A 21,899-nucleotide genomic window follows, 5' to 3' on the forward strand; every position below is an offset into this window, starting at 1 on the left:
CACGCTTTTTCTATCGATTATCTCTGGAATAAACTCTCCCGACATTGAATCCCTTGATTTCCCGTTATTCCGGTCGCTATGTGACAAAAAAACTTTGGAATGATATCGAAAACGCCACGTCCTGAAAGTTTGCTCATTTTGCTATCATTGCTGATTTTGGAGTTTTGGAATGATATCCAAAATTCCACATCCTGAAATTTTGCTCATTTCGCTATCAAATGATATTCTACATCCTGGTTGCTGTTAGATGCTCAGAAAGATTACTATTAAATAGCATTATTATTTTGCTATTAATTTCCTTGAAATTTCAAAATTATTTTCCGATTTGTTTCTATTTCAAAATGTTATCTGTATAAAACTTTTCATGTCCATTCATATAGCATTTCGGCAATTTATGCGACTTTCTTGTTTCAGTAAATTATTCACCAGACTGAATTTGAGATAAAAGTACTAAAAAGAACGTTACTAATGCACAAATTTAGAATCTGTTGCTTATTTCTGCATTTATAGCATTAGTTTTCCTAGTGGTAATTTGTTGCGGAAAAGTATTATTTCTTGAGTTTAGGATAGTTCGCTATATATACTAGGTATAATTACTGGAAAATGTAAATCTGGTATCATTTTCGAGCATTTGATAGCATTTGACACAAAAACAAAGTTGTACTTGGCCGGAAATAAACCCATCTACAGCAACTCTAATCAACAGTATATGCTAGTGGTGCGACGTCGATGAAAAATCATCGAAGTTTCAAAATATCGTTGGTATCGATGCATCGACCACAAAAACATCGATGTTTTAAAACACCGATGTTCTGAAACATCGAACTTTTTTATGTGTATTCTTGTATAGCGAACTGTAATAAATGTTTTAATGCAGGGGTGCCCATTCCATCCCTCCCCAAGTTCAATGGCGCAAATTCCCCCCCCCCCCCCCCAAAATATCAATCCTCTTTCCCTTTTTTATTTTTAGCTCTCTTTTTTATTTTATGTATTTTTTCAAAATATTTTTTATTAATTTATTATTAAAAACTTATTTATTTATTTATTATTATTAATAATTATTATTATTTTATTAGAAAAGTTCTGTGCTACACAATAACATACACACACACCAACTAAATAAATAAATGAAATAAAATATAAACAGAATAAAATAAAGTAAATAATTTGATTTTGAAATAAATAAATTTAAATGAAAAACTTAAAAAATTTAAAAATCCCCTCCACCCGCCCAACAATTTTGATAGCGCAACATGCACCATAATCCCCCCCCCCCTTTGGGCACCCCTGTTTTAGTGCTAGAGCTAAATTCTCAACCTGTATTGATTAGTTAATAGCTGTGATTTTTGAACTTTTAAAGAAAAGTTAATAATAATAATGAAAGTTAATTATTAACATTTCATACAAACTAATGTACAACTTTTAAATACAAACTAATGGAATAATTTCCTAGCATCTTTTAATTTTCCATCTGAATAATACTAAAACTGAAAGTAAGTTATTTAATAGTTAATTGAAATCAATTTGAAAAATGTGTTAAAATTTTGAAACTGGACAACATACACAAAAAAGAAAAAAGAGAGAAGGAAAGAAAGGAAGACAGATAAGAAAAAGAATAGAAAGAAAGAATGAAAAAAGAAAAAAGACAAGCTAATATAAGAATAAATAACTGCTCTAGTATACTTATTCGAAACAGACTTGCTTAGAATATTCGTACAAATTATATTAAAATATTTTCATATTATAATCATTCATAACGACTTAAAATACGTACCAGTAACAGTTTTGTTTATGGTACATATTTAGTTTAAAATTACATTTTTTTAAACAACCGGCCTATTAAGACCATAATCTAAGTTCCTATATATCGCAGAGGAACACTATAATATAAACACATGTTAACATTTGGGAAAAACTTAGATAACTTTCAATATTCTAGTTAACAGTCTGCTGAAAAAAGGGTAGTTATTTTTTCTGAAATATGTCTACTTTTGTAGAGGACTAAGTATGAAAAAAAACTCTTTCCAATGTAATAAATGTAACAATAACTAACTAATAATGATGCTTTCATCATAACTAAAAAAGTTACTTCTTAAACAAAATGTATGTACGCACTAGTATGCATGCACGCATGAAGTAAATTTTTAACTATTTCTTAGGGTTGCTTTCAATAACAGTAGTTCTTTGAAAATTTGAAACATTATTTCTATATACATAAAGCATGCAACGCCATAAACGAATGAAAAGTATCCAACGTCATATTTGTAGCTCGATGTTATTAATAAATGTTGATATAATTCTAAAATTCAATGCAGTCGAAGCTTTCAGGCGGGAAATGTGTCAGAAATAGCATTCTTAAACCTCTAATTTATGATTTTCTCTGAATGCAGAATTCGTAGTTTCATTAGAGTTAGAGACCAAACTGTGAAAGAGAAGTTTCTGCTTCAATAATTATTTCGAATAATAAAGCTAAAATTAGAAATTTATCTCCCAGTTCATATTCTGGCTAATCTAGACCAAATAACTCTTTTCGTCGTAGAGAAGTACATTATATCATCTTGTTAAATAAATTTATCTTGTGATAAATGACAATTATTTTCTACAAGATCGATGGCAAAAGGAGAAGGATTTTTATGTTTTATTCGTGTGACAAACATGAACATTCATTTTTCATTTGTAGAAAATAAGCTTAAAACCAGTTCCAGATATATCACGTGAAATACGAGAAAGATATTTACGAAGCTCTTAGCGCAAATATTTACCTTTTCAGATTCATTTCTGGTAGCTTATTTTTGGGGTTTGTTCAAGCTGAGTTGAAGGTATTAAAATTTTGTCAATCACCGTTGAAATTGGAAATAAATATCAGCTTTGGCAGATATAGACCATGATAAGTACATAATGTATATCATGATGTACCTGCAAAAGCACTTATTTTCGCTAGCCTCTCGTAATTGTGAAAACTTAAGCCTCGCGAAATGTTTCAACTTTGTTTATATCATCCACTTTCATATTGTTAATATAAAATGCGCGGAATTTCCAGCACGAAAAATCACCTATTGTCTGACCACGGATTGTATGGAAAGACAAACATCCGTTTTACAGCCGGAAATGGACAAATGTATTATTTTTTAGCGATGCCATCTTTTGCAGAAGCAGAGTATCATTCAAATGAGTGGAATACCAGCATCAAATTTTTACTTTCCCCCCTCATTCAGATACATTCGTCTTATCTGGACTTATGAAAATTCCATACAATCCGTGGTTGGACAGTTATATCTTCATTTTCGCTAAATTTTGACTCGCTTAAATGAGTGCTTATTCAGTATGCAACATGATGTATCCAACTACCAAATTTGCATATTAATTTTTAAAATTATTTTATTACTGTCAGTCGAGTTTGTGATACTTTTATGGAAATTAAATTGATAAGCAGAATGGATAAGAATTTATAAGTAGAATTGAATAAGTAGAATAAGTAGAAAAATTAAGAATTATGTGTCGTCCTATGTGCAGGGTTGGCAAAAACCCGGGTTTTTTTAAAAAAGCCCATGGACCCAGGGTTTTTTGGGTTTTTTGAAATAAAACCCAAAAAAACCCAACTAAAGTTGGGTTTTTTAAAAGAAATGTGGTTTTTTTTGTCTTTTTTTAGGGAAAATGTGGAGTACTTGTAGCATATTGTAGCATAAGTATATGGACAAAGTGCAAAAATTATCTTAGGGTAAAAAGCTGGAAAACTAGTTAAAATTCAGAGTTTTCTGAAGAAAAGTATAAAAGACGAAAAAACCCAAGAATGTTAAAGTTTCAGATTTTTTTAATTTTCATTATTACCAACAGTTAAGGCAAAGTTAATTCTCGAGTGATAAAATCTATTGTCCGTTTTTAATTACTACATTTTTTTTTTTTTTTTGCATTTTACTTTATTGTATTTCATTTTGTTATGCAAAACTACTGTAGAACCTCAATTAGTTTAAATCCCTTTTTACTGAATTCCAGCTTAATCAAGACATTTCTTTGAATTTTATGTTGCCTGTTTTTCTATTTCTGTGTACAATGTAAGAAATATTAAACTTTTTTGTAAAATTATGAAAACACCTGTTCTGTTTTCTGTAGACCGTTTGAAAAATCTGTTTATTTCTAAAAAAAATTACCTTGTGTTTATTCGAGATTTGTGACGTGTTGGTTAGCAGGAAATAATTCACATGAAAGCCTTTTAACTAGATTAGTTTCCTCTGTACAATCTACAAATATTGAGAAAATCAGACGTGACAGGACTTGGTCAAGATAATTTGAGTTATTTATTGACCAGTTAAAGAAAAAGTTGAATACATTTATTTAAAATCTTTGAAGTATATTTTTAATGCCGTTAAGAGTTAAAAAATACTATTAAAGCTCAAAATTCATTTTTTGTGTTCATTGTCTGTGGTGAAGACCAAATAAAAAAGAAGTTTAAATTGTGAAAGTATTTAAATTAATTAATTTTTTTTAAAACTTCTCAGAAAATTTTAAAAAACCCAAAAGTGGGCTAAATAATGGGTTTTTTTAAATGGGTTTTTTCGAAAAAACCCATTGGGTCCAACCCAATTGGGTCCAATTCGGCCAACCCTGCCTATGTGTCATAATGGATTACCCTAAAATTTTATTGTCAAGACAATAACAACTTTTCTGTTAGTTTTAAGTAAAAAATAGCCTTTAACGTCTGAATAATTCTGCTAGTACACAGTTAAAAATGTTCCGGAAAATTTACAATAATTGTTACTGGCATCCATGTTGCCAGTAACTATTACCGTAAAAATCAAATGTTGCTGTAAAATTATACGGTTTCCTCGGTAGGGCCACAGAAACCAATTGGAGCTGGGATCGCTTATTTCTCCGGTATAAATTACCGTAAAAATCAGCGATGCTGTAAGTCCGCCATTTTACAGTAACAATTACCAGAAAATCTTCCTGAATTGTTAACAGTGTAATGTTATTACAGTAAAACCTGCTAAGTTGACCACCCTTGTAAGTTGACCACCTGTCTAAGTTGTCCGCTATTTTTAGGCACAGAATTAGACCTATATCATATAAATCAACCTCTATAGGTTGACCACCTGTTTAAGTTGACCACTAAAGTAGTGCACCGCAAGTGGTCAACTTACACAAGTTTCACGGTAGTATGAAAATTGCATTCGAAAATTAGGAACCCCAATTCAATGCGACCTTGATCATGTTATGAATTTTTATATGCTTTTTCCAGTATCTGTATTATGTACATCTATTTTTTGGATGACTATTTATTATTTTGTTATTATCTTGCGTTATAAACTGACCCTAAATATGGTTCCTTTCGGAGTGGTGGGAGCTAGTCAGGCTGTTGATATTGCCTTCACTCCCATCAACTCAATCAGGAAATTTCGAATAGAGGGGTAAAATATATTGATGTTTCCATATTTTATTTCTCTTTATATTATATGTGAAATGAATTTTTGTAACAGAATCCATTGATTGAAATAAATTGAAAATTAAAAAAATGGAATTAAAATTCGAAGCCCTTGGCATTTTTAAAATAAACGGCACAAGACCCTCCCCCCCCCTTTTTTATTTTACAAAAACCAGATTTACACAAAAAGTTAATTTTAAAAAATAATATACATAAAATTCCTGCGAATTTTTAATTTTATTTCCTGATTATTTTTTTAAAACTTTTATTGTGGCTTTGGAAAATAATATCCCAATATGCAACCAAAGAAAAATCAACGACTTCGTCTGTTCCTTTCTTTTACGTCAATAGGTGAGAACGTCTCAAAGATCGAAAACATATCTCTTCTTTTTTTCCTTCCGTTTTGACAGAAGTTCTTCAAGAAAGCCGGGAAACTACGTTTCTAAAAGCAAAGAACGTGATACTCCGGCCCTGTCCATTTATTTTCGACATGAAAAGAACGCTGCCAAGGCTATGGAGGACTGAAATAAAGTGGATGGTGCTGTTTGATGGAGAGTTCCTTCTGCACCACAGGTCAGGACAGACATAGCCTCTTGACCGATCTTTCGTTTATCCAATCTTTCTTTTCCGCAAGGCGACACGGAAAATCCATTGCTTTTTGATTTAGATTGCAATGGAAAACATTTCACTGGAAAAAGAAATATTGTGAATGGCGGCTGGAGGAGTTATTTGGTCGGCAAGAAATCTATAATTCTTTTCACTTTGAAGTATTCTGCATAGATTCCAGCTGACGTTGTTGCCCATAATGCATTTGAGGAATTCGTTCCCAATATTCAGGAATTCGTTCCTTAGAATATTGGGTGTTCGATCTCTTCAAAGGGGGGCTTTTCTTGAAAAATGGGATATAGTGAATGCTTTATTATTTTAGAAAGTGTCTGGATATTGCAAAAGAAAAAAAAATCATTTACTTTATTTGTTTATTTATTTATTTATTTATTTATTTATTTTTTGGTTATTTTCATTTATTTAATTATACAAAATCTTTTCATCAAATTTGGATGGAATAAAGGTTCTTGATAAAATTATGTTTGAAATTATTTTGCGTTTTCAAAGTATTGTTTCAGTATTCTCTAATATATTTGGAGCCTTAAAATGGTAAAAATGATTATTCAGTGGTTCTTCAGTGGCTTTGACTTATCATCGAGATCTCCAAAGATTTTCAGTTTTCAAAAGGTGATTCTTGTAATCTTGAAGCGCGTGTATGCAGCAATTTTTCGATCTTGTGCTTTATTGATGTTGATTTTATCCTTTAAAACTGGTGTCCATTCTATAACCTGCGTGCAATATGTGGCCCACGAACCTGATCTATGTGGCCTTGGGTGACCCTTAGGTATAGGGCATTTTTGGAAAGTTAAAATTTCATTGCTCCCACCCTCTTATCTTGCTCCAGTGAATAAAAAAACAGGCTGCACAAAATTTCCGTTCATTTGGACAGTTTCTAGGGGTGCCTCAAATGCCTTAAAGTTAAACTAGTCCAAGAAATTTCGTAAATTTTTTTACAAGAGTACATTTTTCTTTAATAACGCAACAACTTGAAGAGAATGAATACATATTATTATGTCAAATAATTTCTATAGAATCAAAACAAAGTGTGAACAAGCGAATGTTGAACATTATTTTTTCATAAGTGAGGATTTAGTAAAAGTAGGACAGTTTTCATGGTCTTTAGCAACAATGTGTAAAACAAAAGTTTTCTCACTTTCATCTTTTGTGAGAATATTATTGTGTTCATGAATTAATTTTACACCTTTCTGTAGTATCAATTACTACAATTATTTTGTCAGGTTTTCCAACTCCTCTTATATAACCAGAGTCATCTTTCCAAGTTGAAAAATTTTTTTTCTTGCTGTAGTATGTGGTCAAATTTCTCGAATTTCATCGGTTAAGCCCTGTTTTTCAAGTGCTTGATAATCAATCATGGCTTTTTCTTCTCCTGATAATTTTGGGTTTTCAGGAACTCCCAACAACTGCTCCATGCCTTGAATATTTATTATAATTTCCAAGCTATTTATCCTCTTAACTCTTGTGAATGCTGAGTGGAATACTAATTCTTGGCAATCGTTAAGGTTAAATTTTTGAAGAACTTTTTCATGCCTCTCTTCTCGTTTTCATTTCTTTTAAATATTTTTGATCTTCATTTGTCTTTCTATTTAAAATGAATTTTGTTAAACTTTTGAGGTCATACTCAAAACTTATTACTTCATGATTATTGAATACATTCTCTTGACTCAACTTCAAATGATGTCCATTAAGTGTCCCCCGTTCCCAATAATCAGGAGCCACTGAACAAAAACAACCCAATCTTAGCTAAGAAAGTGCACTAAACGTTAAGAAACAACCTCCCGGATCATGAATCAAATTCCTTTGTCGCCCTTCGTCATCCATCGTGAATGAATTGTCCGTGGACGACCCTTCTGTGTCGCATTCATCAGATCCCTCGAAGCGTGTGCAGCAGGAACTACAATTGTGCTTGTGGTGTACATGTAATCCCATTAATTTTTGCTCTTGCGTCCGCTGTCATTATCCAGTTCAGCTGAGCATGGGGCCCGTCACAAATTTTTGATGCATCGCTCCGTCTTAATTAGCATTCGTCCTCCGAGAGTCAAAAGTCTCCCGAAAATGTTATTGCAACAAAGTCTGATCGATCGGGTCGGGAGAGAAAACTTTGATTAAAGAAGGATGAAGTGTATGGCAGGACACATTTTAGAACTGACATCATGGTTAACTCTTTTTAAAGACTTTCGCCTAGTGCATTCAAATATGGTTATTGATTGGTTCGACTTATTTATTTGTTAGAGTGTTTATTTAACGTGTGATGTTCGATTTCGTATGCTTTTTAAAAGTACCTAGTATAACCGTCGTTGAACTGTTGTAAAATAAATAAATTTTTCGTTTTGTGAAGTTGAATGTATTTTTGGAATATTTATTTAACGCGTCATTTTTGAATGCGTATACTTTTTGAAACGTGGGATAGTCGTCCTTAAACACTTATAGAATAATTAAATCTGTAATTTTCGAATATTGAAATTTTTAAAGATAATAATGCGATTTTTCAAACTTTTTTTTAGGAAGTTTCAAATTTGACTTCTAAAATAACACGAAACTTATCAGTTAGTTTTCAAAAACATTTTTATATTTACTTCAAAAGATTGAATAGTTTTTCGTAATCGCTACTCACTTCAAAATGAGGTCATAAAGATATGACCATCAATTCGTTTCTCATAAAATAAAATCCATGGAGTACTTGTTTTAAAACATTGCTCCATTACTTGGAAATAAAACTGATTTTATTGTATATTTAGCAACTATTACTTGATCGCGTATTCCCGCATATTAAAGTCTTCTTAAATCAGAGAGTTTACAGTAGTTTATTTTTCTGCATTTTCTCTCTCTCTCTTTATTTCTTAAGCTTTTACTGAGTATGCTTCCATTGATTCGTAAATCTATTTCTTCGGAAAACTCAGTTAATCGTTCAATTAAAAAAAAAAAAAAAAAAAAGGAAGAAAAAAATGCGCATTTGATTTTCGAATTAAAAATCAGCTTGCTTAATTATATAAGACAGCTGTGTAAAAAATAGCTAGAAAGGCCTTTTCTACTGCTTTAATTTGCTTTCATTAGAGCTATGGAAAATTGCAAATATGTTTTTAATTTGTTATTCCTGCTTCAGGTTTCAAAAGCAAACAAATACTCAATTGGATGTTTGCAATGTGATGAGTTATTGTGCATAATTTATGTGGGAAATAGAATTTAAACTAAGTAAAATGTATGATTAAAATTAAAAAAATAACTTAAAACACCTACACAGTGTCAAGAAAAGTTTTGTTTAACAATTTTTGTTGAATTTATGTTTTTTTTTAAAATTATGTTTTATTGCTTAGCATTTTCGATCACTTTTCATCTAAGTAACAACCTTAATAAGTTCTTATTGCTATGTGCAGGACAAATATGCTTTTTTTTTTTTCACTTTTAAGCTAATATTAATTTTTATGACGAAAGTGAATTATTGTGATTTTTTTTACATGCCTGGGTCCAAAATTTCTTAAAGATTTTTATTAATCAATTTTTGTTTTCTTTTTGTTTCTGCTTTCACTGATTCACTTGATGAATCGCAAAATTAATTAATTTCGTGAAGTTCTTTTCATTTCCAATTTTAATGGATATCGAGTCGTAATTAAGCTTAAATTACTTTTTTCTACTTATTTCATTTAATTGCAGATTGAAAAAATTAATTAAAGAGTATTATTATTCATTTCCATTACTGAATCGTATTAAGTAAATAAATTTTAATTTCTTATGATGTATGTAGATTTCATTTTTGCTCATCCGTAAATGCCCATTTACATTTTTACATTTATGAATAAGTAAGCTGCTAACTAATGTTTGCAGCTGTATGCTCTTGTCCAAAGTAAATTTCAGCAATTGTGTTTTCAGTGTTGAAAAAATAGGTATGGAGTACAGTCGACTCCCGCTACAACGCGATTCGACTTACGCGAAAGGGCTATAACGCGAATTTTTCCCGAGCAACTAATTTTAGTGCTAACGCGAATCATCGACAACACGAATGTTTTTGGAAGAAAGTACAGTGAAACCTGTGTAAGTTGACCACTTGCGGTGCACTACTTTAGCAGGTGGTCAACTTTAGCAGGTGGTCAACTTATAGAGGTTGAATTATATGACACAGATCTAATTCCGTGCCTGAAAATAGCGGTCAACTTAGACAGGTGGTCAACTTACAAGGGTGGTCAACTTTACAGGTTTTACTGGATCGGCTTCGTTATTGTCTACTAAATACTGATGTCGTGTTTGTTCTTACACCCCTTTAGTATCAATGACAGCAAAAGTTGTCACACCAAACTAGTCTACGCATCGCGTTGTTAGTGCATGAAATAACCACTCAGCAATTTTCATTTATTTTTATTTTTTTCATTCCAATTATTAAAGTTGATGAAATATAATGACACCTTAGTGCACTCTTTCATCCAAAGTTTCAACATGGGAAGAAAAAGAAAGTTTCTGCCAAAAAAAAAAAAGAAAAAAAGGTTAAGATTCTTGGTATGCTTGAAGAACTACAAAACGTCAACGGTAGCACGGCAATAAATATGAGTGAATTTTCCATACGTACAATTAAAAGTCAAAAAAAAAAAAGATATTAGTAAAAGTTCAGAACTTTGTTTCAATATTGAAGCTTGCAGAGTAGTGTCAGCAAAGTAAATATTTATTATGAAAAGGGAAGCTGCTGTTGTACTGTGGATTAAAGAGATCAGGAAAAGAGGCTTTTGCCAAAAATGGAAACGTTATAGAAGAAAAGGCGAAGCAATCGTATTTAAAAATGTATTAAAAAAGAATAACTGTTTGATCATGAAGCATAAATCACTTTCTTTATTTTTCAACACATGAATATCATTACTATATCTATTGTACAGTACTATTATAGTGCAGAATTTACTTATACTGTGCGTGCCGTGTTGTTTTATTTTATGTTTTCCTTCCCATTGATCATCCATTTTGTGCATCTTTCCCTCCCATTGATCATTCATTTTGTGCATTTTATGTTCAATAAAACGGCTTTTTTATTTTTTTTAAACAGTATAAGTTCAGTTCTTTACGTAAGAAATTGTAATGTGTAGTTTAGTAATGCTTTAAAACAGTTTAAGAGTTGTTTAAGAGTATCTAGAAGAATTCGATATGTTTCTAAAAAAAAATTGGACCTGTACATTTTTCTACAACGCGAAATTTCGACTTACGCGAGAAGTCTTGGAACGCATCCCTCGCGTAAGTCGGGACTCGACTCTATTTAAAATACAAATCCAACTTTTTTTTGACAAAAATTACACTCGGTTTTGGGTTTTTTTTTTCAGTAATTTGTCTTTTCTTTAAAATTGGCTAATATCTTTAAAATTTAAATAAATTTTAATTTCTTATGATGCAGATTTCATTTTTGCTTATCCGTAAATGCCCATTTACATTTTTACATTTATGAATAAGTAAGCTGCTAACTAATGTTTGCAGCTGTATGCACTTGTCCAACTTAAATTTTCTGCAATTGTGTTTCCAAAGTTGAAAAAAGAGGTATAGAGTATTAAAACATAAATCCACCTTTTTTGACAAGAACTACACTCGGTTTAGGTTTTTTTATTTTAGTAATCAATCTTATAATAAAATTGGCACATTGTAAATACGAAATATAATTTTTCATATAAATATTTACAAACTAATTAGTTAAAAACTTCAAAGCATATGTTCATAATATGCTAAAAATTTTACTCAATGTTGATGAATTAGCACTAATCATTAATTGCGGTTGCTCCTACTATTTTTTACTTAATTGACTTTAAAAAAAGTTAGTAATTTGTTGTAGCTGTCAAGCTTCATTAAAATGACTCAATATTCTTACTTCAAAGTCTGGATTTTTAGTGATTATTTTTTTATGATTATTATTTTGTTTAACTGATTTGTTTGTTTCCAGAACCGAGGAGAAGGCTTGGACATGAACGTGCAAGATGCTTGGGCGCAAGGAGTCACTGGAAAAGGAATAGTAGTTACGATTTTAGATGATGGATTGGAAAAAGATCACCCCGATATTTCCAAAAACTACGTAAGTTTTTGAGCTATACAAAGACTTGTGAACTTTCCGCTATTCGCCAGAGTTCGCGAATTTCAATCTTCAGATCTGCGGAATTCCTCTTTTATGGCTATTTAAGCAGCAAATTACTGGAATTTAACAACAAAAGAAAAACCACTCGTTTGTAAAATGTAACTTTGCCTGTTTACTCATGATACTTCATATTGTCCTCTGAATAAGAAATAATTAGTTTTGTAGAAAACTAAAAGCAAATGTTTAGAGATTGCAAAATGAGTTTCAGAAATGCCGTAAAATAGCGTTAGCCTACTTTTTTGTTTGCAAGTAAGGAACACATACGTTAAAATTAAAAGCAACAACGTTTTATTGCACAAAACTTGCAGAGTACTGCAGACACGTGTTTCAGTACATAAAAAGTAGTCGAAAACTTTGTACTGCATAGTGAATAAAATATGACAACGTATATAAAGTACAAATTCAGAATGAAAAAAGGTTAAAAAACCAGCAAACAGCTGTTTCGGCACTCTAAAATACAAGTGCCATCATCAGTGCAATTAAAAACGAAGACAGGTTCAACCCGACTAAAACACACATCGTTTCCGGTACTGCTCTCATATCTTTTACAACTCGTCTCTCATTCCATTGTTCGCCTCGACTGTGTTTTAGTCGGGTTGAACCTGTCTTCGTTTTTAATTGCACTGATGATGGCACTTGTATTTTAGAGTGCCGAAACAGCTGTTTGCTGGTTTTTTAACCTTTTTTCATTCTGAATTTGTACTTTATATACGTTGTCATATTTTATTCACGTGTTTCAGTGTTACAGGGAACGCCTTTTTCATTGCAAAAGAAGTGAGTTTGTGGATGAAAAGATATTTGACAAAAGCAATTTGTAGGATGTTTTTTCATCCAATAGCTGTAATAATTTGCAAATTTTAAGTGTCAAATATTTTATTTATGTCTATTATTGGCTTTGAGTTTATTTAGCTTTGAGCTTGTGTTTTTCACAACATCATATGATTAAGTGAGAAGCAAGGGGATGTAAGTGGACATTGTCAAGTTTTGAGTAAAACGCGTATAAAGATTACGTCCTAGGTAGGCTTTCATTGATTTTTTTTTTCTAAATCATGCTGTAAAACGAGACAGAGGAGGGGTTCACCTACCATTAGACTGATGAATTGGCTGATGAAACGGGGACGGACGTTCATCAACCAATCCCGAACCGGGACCAAGCTGACAACACTTCGATACTTGCATTAGTTGCTAAGGGGCCATTCATTAATTACGTAAGGGTCCCGGGGGGAGGGGGGTTGGAAAAATCTCTACATATCCTTACTTTGGAGGAGGGGGGGGGGTCAAAACCATTCTTACGTAATATTTTACAAGTCGATATTTTGTATCGGAAATCGCGCGGTCAAGTGGTTTGGCAGTGATCGTACTTCATTTGCGTCTGGAAGATAAAAAAACTAAAAAGATGAGCTGTTTTTTATTTGTTTTACAAGGAATGAATAGTGCAAAGTAGAAAAAAAGAATCACACTATGCATGATATGCTTTATTTTTAACTAGTTTTGCATCAAATACAAAGAAATGTCGAAAAAATGTTCTGTCTAGATTCGAGGAAATATTTCTTTGCACAAAAAGGTTTGATTTAATAATAGTGAATTTAACATTGATTCCAGTGATGTAAGATCCGTTATTTTATTATTTTGAAAAACGAAATGGAATCTTACTTAAGAATAGTGGGTGGGGGTCTGAAAAATCTTAGGTACCCTTAGATGGGGGGAGGAGGGTCAAAAATTGACAAAATCATCCTTACGTATAATTAATGAATGGCCCCTAAGAAATCGCTTCCCTGGAATCTGCGTCTGCGCTGCTACTGAAGATGAGGTCGAAACATTTGGAGTTGAAACACACAGACCACGGCCCAACAGCCCGGAATCTTTTACTATTATTTTAAAAAGTTTAGTTATCTGATATGTGCTTTTGATTCTGTAAAAACCTTGACGTGCGCAAGTATATGTAATAACTTTAATTTTAGGACAAGGATGCTAGTTATGACGTCAACAACCATGATGGTGATCCTCAACCAAGATATGACATAATCGATTCAAACAGGTAATAGCAAAAACTATTTTCTCCGTTAATGAACTTTTTTGACCCCGGCTACTGTGTGGATGATCAATCTTTTTATATAAAAATGGCTGTTTATTTGTGTTTGCATGAGTGAGCATGTTCCTTATACAAATCTTCAGTTTACGTCTGATTTTTTCCAAATTTGACAAAGGTCCTTTGATGCTCAGGAATACACAAAAGAGAGTTTTCGTCCCCTATGGGAGGCAAAAAACCTCATAGGGGATTAACATATCCACTGTTTGCGTCAGATCTTTACCAAATTTGGCACAGGGGTCCTTTGACGCTTAGGAATTAAAATGGGGGTTTTCTCTAGAAAATCCGTGAAAGGAAATGTTTACAATCCAGTCAATTAATAACAATGACAGGAATTTTAAAAAAGTTCAAAAAGGTTTAAATTTTGAGTCAAACAATTGCTCTTTTCTACACGCTAACAGTATATTGTACACTTTTTCCCCTTAACTTTTTGTAAAGTGTTACCTGATTGTTGGACATGTGTCATTTAACACAAACTTTTTTTCTAGGTAGGGTTATAAAATTTGTTTAAGTTCGCATTTGGAATTTTTTATCAAACGGATTTAAATTTACAGGCTGAGACGCATAGTAATCCGTTCCTTTTAAACGTTGGAATGCATATGTCCTACCCGTAGTCATTCAGGGTAACCTTGAGCCAATTTTTTTCTATTTTAAACTGCCCCACTCATATTTAAATAATTTTGTTATATTTGTTGGTATAAAATGAAAGAAAAACTTTAAAATCGTTTCATAGTAACCTAAAATTAAGAAATGATAATTTTTGAATCCATTAAAATGAAATTTTTGCGTGGTTCAAAATTAACTTGCCATTTAAGGTTGTGATGCTATGAGCCGAATCAGAAAGGAGATTCAAAGTTAATTATTTTTCTAAAAGTAGTGCAAATTTAAAGTAGAAAAATTTATTTCCAAGTGTTTAAAAACTGCCCTTCGTATTTTATAACATCACATGATTTCTATCATTAACATATTTCACGTAATATTACAATTCGGGAAAAGTATTTTCAACAACTTCAAAATAGCTTCTAAACCGTAACATAAGAATCATTGAATGATGCGATGAACTATGTACAACAGTGTCATTTTTTTTTTTTTTTTTGTAAAATAAAGAGTAGAAAACATTCTTCACAACCTTGCCAGTAAGGATGTGTCGTTCATGAACGAACGGGTCTGACAGACCGACTCTTTAAAATAAACGATGCAGTACGATCTCCTAAAAAATGAACGGTCGTTCTTTCGAACGACGATATTTATTTTATATAGTTATCTCCTTCACATTTAATTTCATAATGAGTTTTGTTTATTCATCTCATTTGATATTACTTTCAGTTTACACATTTAAAAAATCGTTTTTATTTTTCACCTTCAAAATGTTTTATAGGACGATCAAGGAAGTGGAAGAAATAAAAACATGGTGCACATAAACGCACGAAAATGCGATTCATCACACCATCATTGATGAAAATAACATTTTGTACTTTTGTCGCTACTTTTATTTAATGATATTCTATTAATTCATGCTCTTGAAGCAAAATTTGTACGTTAATAGATTGATTTTGACACTGCCTCATCCAAAACAAAGTGCACATTTGAATATACTAGATACCTAATAGGACTTAAATTAAAACTCTTTTAACTAAAAACTTTATTTATACCGATAATACCGGTATTTTACCTCATCTAATACCGGTATTTACAAAAATGCTAATTAGGTCGAAATACCGGTATTACAATCTCTAAACGTAACCAATGAAACATTTTCATTGTAAGTGAATAACTCTCGTGGGGATATTACCTGCAACTTTTTTATGAGTTAAGTTGTTCAAATGAACGAATTCAGAGTACTGGTCAAAAGATTAAAAGATCCTCTGATGAACGGATCATTAAAAAGAACGACATTGTCCATCCCTACTTGCCTGGAGAGAGCAACACGGGTCCTCTATTTTTTTTTTCTTACGTCGTATTAAAAAATCTGAAGTGGCGCAAAATTAACCGTAATGGTTTAACATTATCTTAAATTATAATCACACATAGAGTTTTTAAACAACTTTATTATAAACTTGTGGTACCCGCACGGCTTTGCTCGTAGTAGAAAATTAAAAGGTCTTTTGGTTCGCCTGTATACTTACAAATAATGTATTGTGAATTTCTCGCCAACTGGCTTGCCCATGTTACGGTTCCACGTTATGATAACTTGGTAATTTACTCGTCCATCTTATGATAATTTTGCTCGGTAGAATGTTCTTAAAATTGGAATGGAAAAAGAACAAAATCGAATTTTCGAAAAATTGCTTCGAAGTGCTCTCCCCTATGCTACGATCTAATTTTGTGCCAAATTTGATGAAAATCGGCCGAACGGTCTAGACGCTATGCGCGTAACAGACATCCAGACGTACAGACTTTCAGCTTTATTATTAGTAAAGATAATAGCTAAATAGATACATAATGACTTGCTTTCACGACATGGCTACAACTGTCTCGCCAACTGTAAAAAAGTTGAAATAAAGCCTCTTCTTTCGTGCAAAATTGTTCCAAAAAGAACTGCTACTTCTAATGGAATGACTTGTTCAAGCCTGAATGCTTGAAATGCTCACATACATTTGTTTCATTACTAACATATTATTTATCCTCACTTTTACGAGCATTTTGTTATTCTTTTTCCTAATTCTTATATTACTACTAACAGGGTTCGTACGGGTCATGGAAATCCTGGAAAGTCATGGAAAAAAAATAAGCAAATTTCAGACCTGGAAAAGTCATGGAAAATTGAAATTTTCATTGAAAGTCATGGAAATTTATTTCACGTCATGGAAAAATCCGAGTTAGACTCCATCACTCGTAAGAACTTTATTATTAAATTTATCAGAGTTTATCTTAATTTATTGAAGATTTTAGAAAATAAAGATCTTTAGCCAGGCAATAGAATACAGAAAAAGAGGAATTCTAATACTCTAAAATAGTGCCCAACATACGACCCGCAAAACTAATCTATGCGACCCACTGCTACGCTCAATGTCAGGAATCTAACTTGTTCTGGAATTTCTGAACCTATTAATTTACATGCACTTGAAAATGTGCAAATAAGTAAACAAAACAAGTATACTTTTAAACCAGAAGATTGAAAAAACCATACAGTAATGAATCAAAAAAGATCTGGTTTAGAAACTTAAAGAACTAAACTATGCTGCCTTATTTTAAAAAACCAAAATACTGTCAAGTTACGTGGATGATTGAATGTTCTGTTGACACTAAAAGTCAACTTTTGAAGTAAATTTATTGAAACTTAGTGATGACTCACTCATTCAACCTTTGTCCCATTCAATATCATTCTGCCTGTTTAAGAAAAAAATGTTACATATTTAAGCATCATCATATTCGTTTCACTGCATTTTTACGTTATTTAAATTTATATGATGAAGACAGATAAGAATAGTTCAGTTTTTTAAGTGTACACTTATATTTTTTCTATTACGAGTAAGTGCTTCAATGAGGCTGTGGCATTCCAAAAATTAGTAAGTTTGAGATTAAATAGTGCTATTCTCTTCGTATAGCAAGGTCATGAAAATTTTCATTGAAGTCATGAAAAAGTCTTGGAAAAGTCATGGAATTTTTTCATCCAAATAGAGTATGAACCCTGTCTAATACCTTCTTTCACTTACTGCGTATATTCTTCCTGAGTATATTCTGTATTAATGAAAAGAGAAACATTTACTCCATTACATGAATACTTGGAACATCGTCCAAGAATGCCTGGGTAATGAAGGAAAATATGGACGTGATTCATTTACAGTTCGCCTTTATCATTCACTACGTTATCCATTACCCTTCTTTATGTTCTCGGAAGAGGATGCGTTGTTATGCGCAGTAATTCTTTCGACGCTGTGCTTTCTTCATTTCTTTATTCGGAATTTTATGAAAGAAATCATTTGTTATGAGAGTTGTGTTATTTCTTTCAAAAGACCACATTTAATCACTGCATTTTATTATTTTAATGATTGGTTTGAAAGGGTTGGTTAAGGACTTTCGTTCTGGTTTTTAACAGATCGTAATTCTCTAAAAACGCTTGTGAATGTCTTTATTTTCGTAACATCGAATTCTGAGAGTGCTTGGGCTTCTCTATGGGAGGTCACTGTGACCTCCAACTCGATAAATTTGAAGACAGCATTATAAAATTGAAATTAAAAAAGAGACAGATGCCTAATGTCTCTTGTCATTGGGCATGTGTTCATGGTTGTTTTTTTTTAGGGAAAATTCGGAGTGTCATTCGGAAAACTGAAAACCTTCACCTCCCCTTCTCTCCCCGTAAAAAAAATAGGCATTTTTAGCGGCCCTGTTACTGAACTATGTTTTGTAACTAGTGATGTCAAGTTAATTTTTGCGCCATGACGTCTTTAATTGTAAAAGTTTTAAAGCAAAAAGTTTTTTAAATGACTTTTCGTTTACATTGGAAAATAAATAAAATCGTCATTTTATTCTTATATTGCAAATATTTTTACTTTAATATTAAGCGGTGCACTTTATTTTATCCATCTAATTGTCTATATATACAACTTTATTATTTCACTAGTGGTACCCGCACGGCTTTGCCTGTAGTAGAAGATTAAAAGGTCTTTTGGTTCGCCTGTATACTTACAAATAATGTATTGTGAATTTCTCGCCAATTGGCTTGCCCATGTTACGGTTCCACGTTATGATAACTTGGTAATTTACTCGTCCATCTTATGATAATTTTGCTCGGGAAAATGTTCTTAAAATTGGAATACAAAAAGAACAAAATCGAATTTTCAAAAAATCGCTTTGAGGTACACACCCCCATGCTACAAACTAACTTCATGCCAAATTTCATGAAAATAGGCCGAACGGTCTAGGCGCAATGCGCGTAACAGAGATCCACACATCCTGACAGAGAGACTTGGAGCTTTATTATTAGTAAAGATTTTTAAGTTTTCATCCATTCGAATAAATTTTATTGAGACATGTTCTCCTTTCAAAAACATGTTTTTTCTCTTTTTGTATGTTCTTTTGCATGATAAATCCACAAAGAGGTCAGACATTTTGTTTCAAAACAGTTCAAATCAGGTTTTACTGCATCGTTTAAAAGTCCCACACTGTGAATGTAATTGCAAACGGTAGCTAATTCACAATTCTCTTTTGTAGGCCAATGGCTTTTGTGAAATCTAGTTGAATAAGAAAGAAATGCATAACCGTTTATTACTTTTTATAGTTCTCGTTGCTTAGGAAACTGTTATCTTGAGTGGCATTTGCATTTATTTAAATCTGATTAGCTTTGGACATGTACTAATGATCTCTTTCCAAAATTATGCAAGTTGAGTTTTCTGATTTCCGGCACATTTCTCCGCTAAAGTTAGAATATGTGTGGTCATGGTCAAACTTGATTTTTTCATTATACAAATTGACCCATCAAATATTTTGTTGCCACTTATTAGAGTTTATTTGAATATTTAGCACATTTTGACCAACTGCTTTTGACCATGAAAGTAAAGTCAAATTATTTTATGTTTTCATTGAGTTGATCACGATGTTGTTTCGTCGACCTTAACTTAATGCCACTTTCGTTGAAAAGAAGTTTCATAGAAAATTATTATCCCCCGGTTGCTGCTTTTACAAAACATATCGTTGCCTCAGAGCAACAGGTATCTTATTGTTATTTCTGGTACTAGATATCTTACTGTTGCTCTGAGGCGACGCTTTTATAAATACACTAGCCAATTAACTAAATAGAATTATTTTGAATTTGTCATAGTACGCCACCAAATTTTTAGATTTTTTACGAGTTCACCGCAGTAAGAACAAAACAAATACGTAAAACTTAGAAAAGTTGAGAATCAAAGTTTTAGTCTGGAGTATGAGAATATGCAGCATTTTATATTTGACGTTTTCTCAAATCTTAGGTGTATTCACGCCTGATTCTTTGACGTAGAAGAAAACTAATTTTGCAAACTGGTGAACATCATTTAGTAGCAGAAATATAAGAATGACAATTCATGTTAATATTTTTAAAACAACAGATTTTAACAGGGAATTTCAAAATTCATATTGTAAATTGTTGCCTTAATGTACGTTTTTTTTTCCTCAAATCTTGTTTTATAAAGTTAAGTGAATGTAACATTTCTTTTTAAATAAAAAGGCATAAACATAATTTTTTGAAACTACAACTCTAAATATAATTCCGTTGTTTTCCAACTATTTTTGAATAATTAAATTCTTCGCTGTGTAATAGATCACACTTTGTATCATAACTAAAAAAATTATAAAACTCGATGTTGTGTTTAGAAATGTACAATATTTAATGATTAGAATTATTTAAGACTTTTAATATATTTCGTTGTTTATTTATTTAGTTTCTTTCAAGTCTGAGTATAAACTTTTGTTATATGCGTACCGTAATAGATAAGTTATTATATGGAAAGCTTTTGTTAGAATCATGCATATCATAGCGTTTCATTTTTTTTATTGGTAATTATTTAGGCCTGTAATAATGATTTTATTCAAAGCAAAGTGGAATGTTTTTGCTTGAAATTTTGTCAAGCATAATAATTTTTTTTTTTTTTTTCTTAGACATGGAACCCGTTGTGCTGGAGAAGTTGCGGCCAACGCAAATAACAGTATCTGCGCTGTAGGTGTAGCCTATGAAGCCCTTGTTGGAGGTAACTTTTCAAAATTGAACAATTAAAATGACGACGTAAAATGTCTTTTTCAGCTCACAAAATTGTTCAGGCTATTGAAATTACCAAATCTAGATAGTTTAAATGATAGATTCTAAGCAATTCTTCCGAATAAATGCAGCTTGAAACAGTTTGGTTCCATGAAAATTTAGCTTTTCATGAAATAAATTGTAAATAAATATTTTATTTATTTATTTTAGGGAAGGGGATTAGAACTGACATCTGAACAGAATCGCGGTAAAAAGTGCTAATCATATGATTTGTAAATTGTAAAAAGTAAAAATTCATTCAGTCTCTTACCAACCTCAATTTTTCTACATCACTCAATATTTGAAGTTTGTGCAAAATTATGAACAAAATATAAATACCTCAACTCGGTTTACTCTTCTTTTCGTCGGCATTTAAAATTTCCTCCCCCTTTAAATTTATCAAACGGTAAGGTCGGGACCATTGTGACAGAAAGCGCGCCCGTTCAATCGTACGGAGCCCGGAACAACCTTGGTGGCCCACTGAATGACGATACGCTAAGCGATATAGAAGACTAGATTCAAATCAACAATCCAATGCTTTTGCTTAATTTTACAGTGTTTTAAGATGTTTTTTCTTTTTTTTTAATTTGCTCCGTAAAACATAGCTAGAAATCATTTCGACGATTATATCAATTTTTTAGTTCTAGGTAGGTTGTCGAGTAAACTCATGTGGGGAGAGCAGAACCATGCACTCTTACTTTCATTTTACTTTTACTTGATATAGGACCCCATCACTCGTTACTCGGGACATTTATAAGCCTAAAAAATTTCACGAGCATATCTGTCTCAATGAGTAGTGATATTATGTATCACGGGGGGGGGGGGGGGGGCATACTACTGACGTCTGGGTCCCCCAATCCTACAGATTCTACCTAAAAACCTCTCTTGGCTGTCCTTTACTGCTGGACTGCCAAGCAGTGTAAACTTTTGGAACTTCAGAACCAGACATAACCATTCGAACTAA

General features: G+C 32.0%; 1 protein-coding gene across 3 annotated transcripts in view; it reads left to right on the forward strand.

The window, feature by feature from the left end:
* The window catches only part of LOC129223976 (furin-like protease 1, isoforms 1/1-X/2), a 414,934-nt gene that overhangs the window by 316,927 nt on the left and 76,108 nt on the right, over positions 1-21,899 (forward strand). For all 3 annotated transcript variants that reach the window (XM_054858365.1, XM_054858364.1, XM_054858366.1), the window contains exons 4-6: positions 11,946-12,074; positions 14,096-14,172; positions 20,800-20,888. In XM_054858365.1, coding sequence (XP_054714340.1) covers positions 11,946-12,074; positions 14,096-14,172; positions 20,800-20,888 — 295 coding nt within the window. The remainder of the gene's footprint in view (positions 1-11,945; positions 12,075-14,095; positions 14,173-20,799; positions 20,889-21,899) is intronic.

Source organism: Uloborus diversus, chromosome 6 (assembly GCF_026930045.1).
Source record: "Uloborus diversus isolate 005 chromosome 6, Udiv.v.3.1, whole genome shotgun sequence".
NCBI lineage: Eukaryota > Metazoa > Arthropoda > Arachnida > Araneae > Uloboridae > Uloborus > Uloborus diversus.